This window comes from Sinocyclocheilus anshuiensis, unplaced genomic scaffold (assembly GCF_001515605.1).
Source record: "Sinocyclocheilus anshuiensis isolate Anshui unplaced genomic scaffold, SAMN03320099.WGS_v1.1 scaffold293, whole genome shotgun sequence".
Classification (NCBI taxonomy): domain Eukaryota; kingdom Metazoa; phylum Chordata; class Actinopteri; order Cypriniformes; family Cyprinidae; genus Sinocyclocheilus; species Sinocyclocheilus anshuiensis.
This window is the reverse complement of record NW_015540858.1, coordinates 480,847-492,460: the sequence shown is the minus strand read 5'-3', so window position 1 is coordinate 492,460 and position 11,614 is coordinate 480,847. Positions and strand designations below refer to the sequence as shown.

The 11,614-nt window shown below is 34.5% G+C and overlaps 2 protein-coding genes across 4 annotated transcripts in view; both read left to right on the top strand.

Moving 5' to 3' along the window:
• LOC107687908 (tropomyosin alpha-1 chain-like) overlaps positions 1-7,280 on the top strand; it is a 28,219-nt gene extending 20,939 nt beyond the window's left edge. Inside the window, exons 5-8 of one of the 3 annotated variants that reach the window (XM_016485394.1) lie at positions 3,067-3,142; positions 4,185-4,247; positions 4,388-4,457; positions 6,833-7,280. In XM_016485394.1, coding sequence (XP_016340880.1) covers positions 3,067-3,142; positions 4,185-4,247; positions 4,388-4,457; positions 6,833-6,915 — 292 coding nt within the window. In that variant the 3' untranslated portion in view covers positions 6,916-7,280. Of the gene's footprint in view, positions 1-3,066; positions 3,143-4,184; positions 4,248-4,387; positions 4,458-5,490; positions 5,810-6,832 lie in introns of those variants that run through there. The other 2 variants (XM_016485393.1, XM_016485392.1) reach the window with 2 other exon arrangements.
• Positions 7,281-8,894: 1,614 nt separating this feature from the next.
• Positions 8,895-11,614, top strand: part of rab8a (RAB8A, member RAS oncogene family) — a 6,248-nt gene continuing 3,528 nt past the window's right edge. The window contains exons 1-4 of the mRNA XM_016485417.1: positions 8,895-9,050; positions 10,006-10,066; positions 10,337-10,397; positions 10,959-11,036. Coding sequence (XP_016340903.1) covers positions 8,927-9,050; positions 10,006-10,066; positions 10,337-10,397; positions 10,959-11,036 — 324 coding nt within the window. The 5' untranslated portion in view covers positions 8,895-8,926. The remainder of the gene's footprint in view (positions 9,051-10,005; positions 10,067-10,336; positions 10,398-10,958; positions 11,037-11,614) is intronic.

Sequence of the window (11,614 nt, the reverse complement as noted above, 5' to 3'; positions counted from 1 at the left end):
TTAAGCGAAATCAAGGAGTTTATAAGACTGGTTTATTCATTCTTTATACTGTAGACATGTAGAACATATCCGTGTTTGTGCATCAATTTCTGTAATGTGTGCTGTAGGTGCGAAACTTTTGGGAATCTTGTCCAAGCTGTAGGCTAGTCAATATTGGTCAGTCAGTCGTATCTGACATAAAGGATCCACTAATGAAACTGTGACCAGAAACACCATTAACTTGACTTATATGGCAATAATCAGCAATATGCTTTCACACAAATAACTTTATTTTTTGAATGTTTCAATATGTGTTGACACAAAAGAACCGGTTTGCGGAAATGAATCGGACTTTGCATCACTAGTATACAAACGAACATGAAACAATACATTTATTCATCTGTGTTAATGTTAGTTAATAAAAAGACAATCGTTCAGTGTTTGTTCATGTTTTTGTTGCTGTTACGTGACGTAACGGTGTCTGACTAGGGGCGAGACGTGGGCTGATGACGTCATCGTTTCAGAAAATATACGGATTCGCTGTCCACATGAAAACGCAAGAGCGGTGTTTTCAGCACTCTGGGACCCGGTTTCAAAAAATATCGGTTTCACTCTCACAAAACGCCGGATCCGTGTGGACGAAATGCCTATACGATACAAAATTTATGCGTATACAGCTAAACGTGTCTCCGTGTGGACGGGGCCTTAGTTAACAATAACACAACTTGCTGACCTACACTGAAAAAAAAAAGTGTAGGATTTGCTTTGAAACTATTGTCAAAATTGTGTTATAAAGTCAGATTTGAGGGATATAAACGGGCAATTGTGCAATTCTGACCTTTTATCTCACAGTTCTGACTTTTTTGCGAGTTATAATGTCAGAATTGTGGGATATAAACTTGCAATTGCGAGAAATAAAGTCTGAATTGCGAGATATAAACTCACAATTCTGACTTTTTTCTCGCTGAGTTTATAACTTGCAATTACAAGTTTGTGTTTGTTTATTTCATGCATTTCAGAGAAGAAAAGACAGAATTGCGAGATGTAAATTTGCAATTGCGAGAAAAAAAAGTCAGAATTGGAAGATTCAGTCGCAATTACCTTTTTTATTTTTATCCAGCGGCGGAAACTAAATTCCATCATTTTTACTCATAAATTGCTAGTAAATTCACATCGAATTAAACATGAAGTAGAAAGACTGAAATACTATTTTCTTGTAAAACATATCTACAATAATCTTTGTTTTATTTACTTCGAAAAAAAAAAACAATTTTTTTTTTAATAGTGTAAACTTTTATCAGTATGGGTTTGTGGCCTGCTGGAAAATCCAGTTTGAAGTTAACATGCAACTGAGTTCAAACCCCATTTTACTTCAGCAAATGAATATTTTAGAAACATGAATATAAAATAAGAAAATTGGGTCCATTTTGATTTAATGTTGCCTTTAAATTGGTTTCTTGTTGATTCAGTCTGGTTGTAAAACCTATATTAATGATGTGAAAATTAATGATTACACTGCATAAAATGATTTTCTTAGTATTTTTTGTCTTGTTTTCTAGTACAAATGTCTAAAAATTCTTGAATCAAGCAAAATAACTTCAGATATTATGCAACATAGCCTCATTCGAAATAGATGCCTCTAATGTCTTGTTTTACATTTACATTTACATTTAGTCATTTTGCCGACGCTTTTATCCAGAGCGACTTACAATTGGGCAATACATAAAGCGATTCTTCTTAAAGAGGCAAACAGACACAGGAAGTGCTTGTAATACCAAGTTTTAGGCTTTGTTCAAATAAGTGCAAGCTAGAAAAGGGAAGTAATAAATAAAGAGAAAGAAAAAGTTTTTATTTTTTTATTATTTTTTTTTTATGGTGAAGTCAAGTAGTGTTTAAAGAGATGAGTTTTTAGCTGTCGCTTGAAAATTGATAGGGATTCAGCATTCCGGATAGGGGTGGGAAGATCATTCCACCAGCCAGGAACGGTGAACGAGAATGTTCTGGAAAGTGATTTTGAGCCTCTCTGTGATGGTACCACGAGGCGTCGCTCACTAGCGGATCTCAGACTTCTGGAGGGGATGTAGATTCGTAGTAGTGAGTGGAAGTAGGCGTGTGCTGAGCCTGTGGCTGTTCTATATGCAAGCATCAATGTCTTGAACTTGATGTGAGCCGCAACCGGTAGCCAGTGCAAGGAGATAAAGAGAGGTGTAACATGGGCTCTTTTGGGCTCGTTGAAGACCAGTCGTACCGCTGCATTCTGAATCATTTGTAGAGGTTTGATTGTGCTTGATGGAAGTCCAGCCAGAAGAGCACTGCAGTAGTCCAGCCTAGAAATGACAAGGGCTTGGACAAGAAGTTGTGCAGCATGCTCCGTTAGAAAGGGCCTGATCTTTCTGATGTTGTGCAATGCAAACCTGCAAGATCGAGCAGTCTTTGCAATGTGGTCTTTTCTGATTTCTGACCGAAGGCGATGGGGTAATTGTAGAAGTACCTAGCTGGATGGTGAAATCATACTGCTTTCTGAATAATTTATCAAAAGGTTGTTAGTTTTTCCTTAAAACAAGAAAAAAATATCTGCCCAGGGGATAGGATTATTAAAATGATTTTAATTCAAAGGGAAAACAATTATTGATACATTTTTCAGAAAACAAGACTTGATATCTCAAGTCATTTTGTTTCTCAGGTAAAATTATCTTGATTTAAAAGAATGTTTAGATATTTGTACTGGAAAACAAGACAAAAATACTAAGTAAGAAAATGATTTTTTTGTAGTGCATCACTGTATGATCAATACTGAAATGCAGAAAACTAGTTGCAAGCACAACAACACTTGATATTATTAAAATACTTGGTCAGGTACTCCTATTCAAGCTGTCAAGTTCTTTATTGGCATTGATGGATGAAGAATTTCCATAGAACCTTTTATATTCCACAAAAGGGTTTTTTTTAATAGTGGAAAAAAGTTGTTTAGATTATTAAAATGTTCTTCACACTAAGAAAAAAAGTGGTTCTTTTAGAAACTGTTCACTGAAAGGTTCTTTGGGGAACCAAAAACTGTTCTCAACTTTTTAATCTGTGTTTTTACAGTAAAGGTGGAGATTTGGAGGAAGAACTGAAAAACGTAACCAACAATCTCAAGTCCATAGAAGCTCAGTCGGATAAGGTGAGTCAACTGACCGATGACCCATAATTCCACCGAGCAGAATTAATTTCTGTGTTAATTGTTCATAACGCATTCTGATCTAAGCTGTTTGTTGAACTGAATGTGATGATGCATGTAAGTGATGATTTGCACAGAAACTGGTTCTGCTAGTGTTTCATGAATGAGGCCAATTGTACTGAACACGAAGGAACTAGAACACAGGAATCTGGGAAATCTGATTAATCTCAGCGAACAAGTGCCTTTAGAAGGTTCATTACAGTGAGCTGGTTCAAAAAAAAATTATTCATTTGAGTCATTTCTCAACAGTGTTACATGAAGCTCCTGCACTTTAGTAGGAAATCAAATGTTTGCTAAATACTGTTGTTATTAATTACTATATTTCAAATGCAATTATATAATTTAAGGTGTTTTTATAAAACATGGAGGATTATAAAATAAACGGCTTTAATGGCTTTAGTGTGGTTTGAGTGACTTGTAGTCTAGCGAACAACTTTTCAAAAGCATAATTTGACTGTAATTTAACTAAAAACAACTAATCAAACACACAGTTAGAAATGGTTAGTTGTATTTCGTAATAAACTACTTTTAGTTTCTTGTCCTAATGCACAATATAAATGCTTAAATATATTATATTACCATTTATATTAGGACAGTAAATTAATAGGCTTATGAACTTTTCAATGTGAGAATAAAATGCATCTAATTTATTTTTTCAAATTCTATGCAAATTCATCCACCTCTGGGTAATATGGCTAATAAAACAATATATTAGTGTTTGTTCAGTGTTAAATCACACTTGTGCTGTTTATTTATATACAAAATTATAAACTTTTCTATTCCGTTCTAGTAGTATTTTTTTATTGCTGGGTCTGTGCATTTCATGATAATATCAATGCATTTCAATACTTTTAACATTTTATTTAACGTAAGCCATACTGGTACTATGTTGCCACTTGATGTCCAGTGTTAAATCTGAGACCTGAAGAAAGACCGGTTGAGAACCAGTGATCTAAATAAGCTTTTGCATGTTTTCTGTCTGTAGTATTCGGAGAAAGAGGACAAGTACGAAGAGGAGATCAAAGTTCTCACTGATAGACTGAAAGAGGTGAGCGAGTTTAACCTAAAGCAGCTGTTCATTCTAACAGTTTTGCATGCAAGTCTTTCTTTCGTAGGTCAGATGCGTGACATTCATGCCATTCTCGGAGCTTTTCAAATCCTTTTTTCTCTCTGCGTTTTCCCCCGTAGATTGAGACTCGTGCTGAGTTTGCAGAAAGGTCGGTGGCCAAACTGGAAAAGACCATCGATGGCCTCGAGGGTAAGCTGTGATTGGGTCCTGAGGAATTCCAGCTGATGAGGTCACTAACACCGTCAGCTGCATTAGCCTTTGTCTCTTATGACCGTGTGCAGCGGCTTTATTTCTCTTTTCATTGTACTGAAAGAGCAGAGCTAACGGTGTTAGGATCTTCAGCCTGTTTGACTCGTCTTTTTAAAACGTTTTTGCAAACACCTGGAGAAGATGAATTGAAGCCGAATCGAACTTGTTTCATAATTGATGAACTTCGCAACATTGACACTGTTATTGAACTAAATTGAAAGAACACTGAACTAAATTTAGCTGAATAATGACACTATTATCTTCTGTAATAAAAATATTAACTTTGTTATATTCCTGTTTATTAAGAATTATGATCTTCTGTAGAGCTGGTTTACAGATGAATTTGTTTCGTAATTTATTAATATTAAATAAAATGTAATAAATTATTTATATATTTGTATAAGTTATTTATTATAAATATTAAATCATTTTCACATGAATAAAACATTAACATTGTTATATTTCTGTTTATTAAGAGTTATCTTCTGTAGAGCTGCTTTTGAATTTTTAATCCATAATTGATTAGTATTAAATACAACTTAACAAATTATTTATATATATGTTTATATTCATTATAAATAAATAATTTTCAATTGAATAAAACATTAGCACTGTTATATTCCTGTTTATTGAGAACTATTATCATCTGTAGAAATTGAATTTGTTTCATAATTGATTAATATTAAATAAATGTAATAATACAGAACATATAAATGCACAAAAAATGAACAAATCGAAGTGTTTAGGATTAGACTTCAATTTTTTCATCCCCCTTTTCTCTTTCTTTTTCCGTTCTATCTTGTATCTAGTGAGCTGCCTACATAGGCATTATCATGCTGTCTTGTCCACTTTGACCTGTTGAACTTACTGTTTTCCTTTTGTTTTCTGTCTATCATTTCATGTTCCTGTCTCCTGCGTTCTCCATCCTTGGCCGAAACGCCTGTCCTTTCTGCTCTTGACCTTTGACCTCCAGATGAACTCTATGCTCAGAAGCAGAAATACAAGGCCATTAGTGAGGAACTGGATCACGCTCTCAATGATATGACCTCCTTATAGATGCTTTTATGTGTCAGCAGTGCTCAAGCTGAACATTATGAGTGCTAACTGTGATTGATAGCTCTCTCGTTCAATCAAGCGCTGCCGCTCTGCATAAATAATCCTGATTGGCTGTGCCTCTGTCTCGCTTTCTCTGCTCACCCTTTCTTCCTCAGCGGTGCCTTATGTATTTTGCACTCTCTTGAAGTTTGGTTATTCCTCAAAAATTTAATAAAGTTTTTTTCTGCTCTTTGATCACTCCCACTTGTTTCATTTTCATGCTTTTAGAAATAATACATATTTCCTGCCTCTCTGATCTTGAGTCTAGTCTAGTCTTTCTCCATCTTTGTGGCCCTTTTCATAGAAACACAAAATAATAAAGAAACAACTTTTTTATATTAGACATGTGATAGTTATTTCATATTTAAAGTGTTAATGATCCTCTTTTGTATAGCAATGCTGAATATAGTGCTTTCATTTACGTTTATGTATTTATGCATTTTATCCAAAGAAAGCGACTTACAACAGTGGAAGATAAGAAATTTGTCACAAAGCCAAAACTCATAGAAAATAATAATAAAACGTATATGTGTGTGTGTATCATTTATTTAGTCTAAAATATTTTAAATATTATTTAAAAAAAATATTTAAATATATGTAAATATATAAGTACTTGAGAGCACAGGGAAACAATTTGTTAAAAAAAAGTTGAAATCACACTTTATATTTATGCCTTTTAAACAAGGAGACTTGCAATAGTGAAATAATAATAATAATAATTATTATTATTTCTAAAAAAGTTTTACAGCAAAATATACAAATATATGCAAATATTTATAAGAAGTTTAAGAGCACATGGCAACAATTTGTTTAAAAACATTGCTTAAAAAAAGTTGAAATCAGACATGTGGCTTCTACATAAACATATATTATGACTAAAATCTCATATATTATGACTTAAGAATCTCAGAACTTACTGTCTCATGCAAAGCACAGAGTTGATGGCAAATAATGACATTCACTCGTGCTCTTTGTTAAAGGGTTAGTATTTCTGTTCTTTAAAAAGTTTTCTGCATTATCTGTAAAAAATCAGCTTCTCCGTGGAGGCGAAATGAATGGGATTTTACTTCCATAACCCAGCTGTGGTTTATAGTTTACTGGTTTAAACCCGGAAGGGACAGACTTGTTATGCAATCAACACTTTAGAGAATCATGTTTAGAAAAATGGCACAGATATTTGCTATTGTGTCTCTTTAAATCATCGTGCTGGTTTATTTCAGAGGATGTGGCTGAGGCAAAACAGCAGAACCTGGAGATGCATCAAGTCCTGGATCAAACGCTTCAGGAGCTCAACAGCTTGTGAGCAAACGAGAAGCAATCCATGAAGAACATTGCAGCAGTTTTATGTTTAGCTTTTCATGTTTTTGGAGTTTGTATGTTGTAAGTTTTGTTATTTCCATCCTTTATTTTTGGTTTATAATTTTCGGATTATTTCCTAATGCACCTATTAGTCCATTAAGTAATAACTAATATCTTGTTGTTGCCATTTGTCCCATTTATAAGAGTGCTGCAGGTTAAATACAACTTCTGACACAATATGTGGCATACAACCAAAATATAATAATATTTTTAATAGTTAATAGTGTTTTATGTTTTTAGACTTTCAAATTATGACCCATTATTGCACGTAAGAATGTTTCCCTTTTTCATTTTTTTTCGTTTTTTTTTTTCGATCTGTCTGCTGTGTAAGATGTTTAGCTTTTCATGTTTTTGGAGTTTGTATGTTGTAAGTTTTGTTATTTCCATCCTTTATTTTTGGTTTATAATTTTCGGATTATTTCCTAATGCACCTATTAGTCCATTAAGTAATAACTAATATCTTGTTGTTGCCATTTGTCCCATTTATAAGAGTGCTGCAGGTTAAATACAACTTCTGACACAATATGTGGCATACAACCAAAATATAATAATATTTTTAATAGTTAATAGTGTTTTATGTTTTTAGACTTTCAAATTATGACCCATTATTGCACGTAAGAATGTTTCCCTTTTTCTTTTTTTTTCTTTTTTTTTTTCGATCTGTCTGCTGTGTAAGGGTAGTGTTGTTTTATTTATTTCTTCTGAATGAACATAAAGGCAGAAAGTATACCTAAAACAATGGAAACGCAACATCAAAGGGTCAGTGCATAAAACAATTAGTAAATCACATTCTAGTAGTGATGCTAGGAAAATGTATGCAAATGTACCAAAAAAACATAAAGTTGTAAAGGTATCGGAACATAGAGATTTCTTGGACTATTTTTGGCATGAAGAAGATTTTATTAGTTTGTCATTTATGGGACCATTTTGTACCCTTGATGCTGCAAGGGCTATTTTCACTGTGGTTTGATGTTTTCTATACCTGTTAAACTAAATAAATGTTTACTTATTTGCACACCACACCAATCTGAGAATTATTTTATTATTATTTAAATAAACAAATTAAACTTGTCTGTTTGCAAATATATATATATATATGTTTACATTTAAATATTTATGAATATAAAAATTGTTTTACATTAATATTATGGGGAAATAGACCATAGCGAAAATAAACCACAGGCCTGAAGCCAAGTCTTATGAAGGAATTTGACCGGCCACACACGCTAATTAGTAATGACCTTGAGGCACAGACTTACGTAAGTAATTGCTTTGAAGGTATGAGGTCTTGTGATAGTTCAGGAAGCACATTTTACGAATCTCACTATGGCGAAGACTTAGCTTATGAATATTAATCGTGTACTCTGACGTTCGACGTTGCCGTCACGACCGCTGGCGAACGAACGAATCCGACTATGGCGAAGGCGTGTCTTATGAATATTAACGACGGTCCGTGGCCGCACGTTGCTGGAAGGTTATGACGTACCTCATTAATATTCATATACCCCGCCTTCGCCATAGTAGGATTGGTCACTTCCTCGCCGCTTTGCGGATTCTGCGCTGTCTGCTAAAGTACCGGGCGGGATTTCCGCAATACATCCAGTATGGCGAAGACCTACGATTATTTGTTTAAACTGCTTGTCATTTATGGGACCATTTTGTACCCTTGATGCTGCAAGGGCTATTTTCACTGTGGTTTGATGTTTTCTATACCTGTTAAACTAAATAAATGTTTACTTATTTGCACACCACACCAATCTGAGAATTATTTCTTATTTAAATTACACTTGCCTGTTGGCAGATATGTCACAAGAAAAGTACAAAATTATTGTAATTATTATATCTTGCAAAAGAAGATGAAGCTTCTTTTTTCGGCATTTTTACATTATTTTCATATTCTCTTTATTTTAATGCAATGCTAAAGTACCGGGCGGGATTTCCGCAATACATCCAGTATGGCGAAGACCTACGATTATTTGTTTAAACTGCTGTTAATCGGGGATTCCGGCGTCGGGAAGACCTGTGTGCTGTTCAGATTCTCGGAGGATGCCTTTAACTCGACATTTATTTCGACGATAGGTATTAATGTCTCTGTTTTAAAGGTTTTGTACTCGGATTGTTTATAAAAACGTCAGGCTGTGCTAACGGCTAGGCTAATGGACTAGTAACTGTTAGCTCTTCTTGAGTTCATGTGGTTTGTTTTGTTTAACTTTGACAGTTTTGCTGGTGTTGTCATTTAATTAATTATTTTTGTGCGGTGATAAGGTGTCTGTTTGATGAACGTTTCTGTTGGTTAGCATCCAACTGTTAGCTGTTCTGACAGAATGACTCCGATACTAAATGATAGATTCGCTTATTTTGTAAACTTAAATATCAAATAACTAGAATCATTCTGTGAATATCCAATTAAAATGCTTAAAATATATGATTAGAAATAACACTATAAGATGTTTAGGACTTAATAATATAATAATATACATGTCCGCTTTCAGTTAAATAGCTTTACGAAACTTTTACTGTGGTAGTACCATGGTACAGTTATGCTAATATCAGAAGGTACTTTGATATAGATACCTTGGTGCTGAATGATTATTGTATACTTTAACCGTAGTAATCCAAGTTACTTTATAGAGTGGAACGTCCGAAACCGTGGTATCGACATCTACATGTTAAAAAATGTGATGATTTCATGGTAATATGTCCAAAAGCGTGGTAGTAATATGGTACTTGTTGAGTGTATTGATGTAAATGGAACATTTTCTTAATCAATTGCTCTGTTAAGATCATTCAATAATGTATAATTTTACTGGTCATGCTTATGTTTTTGTTACTTTGTCATATGAAAGGCTGATAAGAAATGTCTAGCTGATTTGATGCATGGCTTTGCCATCTGTTCATAACGCATGTGTTCATATGCATCCTATGGATAAAAATAGTGTGATGTTGCTGGAAGTGGACATATTTGAAAGAGACACTGTATTGGGTTGGTTTTTCAGCCTATGACAGTTGTGCAGTTACGTATTGTCTCTTCCAGGTATCGATTTCAAGATCAGGACAATAGAACTAGATGGCAAGAAGATAAAGTTACAGATATGGTGAGTTTCTGGTCGTCTTTTCCTTCTAGTGTCACTCTCAGCACTAGTTGAGCATTAGCAGATTGCTGGAATGGCATGGGTGACTTCGTTTTCTGAAGGAGCCGCTGTTTGACTAGTGAAACCATGACCAGTTTAATTTCTCCTTTACAGAGCAGCACGTGTCAGTGGTTCACTTTTGTCATTGTTCTCGTAAGGAGGAGGTCATCCTCCAGTTTAACTGCATTTCAGCAGGACTGCAGTTACAACACTGATATTGTTTGATTTTTACAGGGACACGGCAGGACAGGAGCGATTCCGAACGATCACAACGGCGTATTACAGAGGTGCAATGGTAAGATGATGCTGAAGTATGTACTCCTTTACTGTGCTTTGTATGAGCTTCTGGTCTGTCTCGCTGGTTAACCCTTATGTTGTGTTCTGGAGAGGATTTTCTTTTTCCAGAAAAAGTAGTTAATGTTATTGCATTAGACCAAAACCTATTGACTTGGCTTACACTAGTTATAACTACTTCCCAAAAATATTTTCTAAATGTTTTTCTTTTCCCCCCACCTTGTTACACACGTTGTGTTCTCGGTCAAAAATGCTTATAAATTTCTCAGTATGCTGTTATTACCAAATATTGAATTTTTTTCAGTAACACAAATTTTGTATTTCTTTTTGGAAATGATTGATCGTAGGCCTGCGCTAATTGCGAGAAAACAAGTTTGAAACCAAGATTTGGTGATATTATTGCATAATGAGAGTTTGACAAGCAATCTTTAAAAGGCTGGACAGTTTTGAAATAGATTAAGGATTTTCAGCACAGGGTTAACGCAGTAATAACACTTCTGCTGTTGTCTTCATAATTGCTGTTTTGTGCACAGTTGTAATTTGTCTTGTGCTCTGATCTCAGGGTATCATGCTGGTTTATGATATTACCAATGAGAAATCATTTGACAACATCAAAAACTGGATCCGAAACATAGAGGAGGTGAGTGTTTCAGTGCCCAATTTATCTTCCTTAACAATACACTTCAGATTTCAAGGCTTCTGCTGTGTGCAGCGCTTGCTTAATATGCATAATCATCAGGTCTTATCTGCATTTTTTTGCAACAAACGGTTATAAAATAAATTATTACACTTCACATAACAGTGAAGCATGGGTTCGATTCTCATGAATGCATGAACTGATCAAATGTATAGTTTAAATGCATTGCATTTTGCTTTGGATAAGTGTCTGAAAAATGCGTTCATGTAAATGAAAAGATTTTGCCTATTTATTTTTTAAATCTAAAATAAACATTGAAATGGACATCTTTGGCCATTGCATCTCACTGTTTTTCGTCTCTAGCATCTTCCGGCATAAGTGTTGTGCTTTTATTATGACATATCCAGTAAATAATAGTTTTGAATACGAAAGCATGTTACGTAGGGCTGCCACTAACGACTATTTTTATTTCGATTAATCTATTGACTAATTTATCGATTAATCTAATAATCGACCCCGGGCTGGACTCCGCTTCGTCCACGGTGAAAGCCGATCCGGCGATCGACAGCGCGAAGTTGATG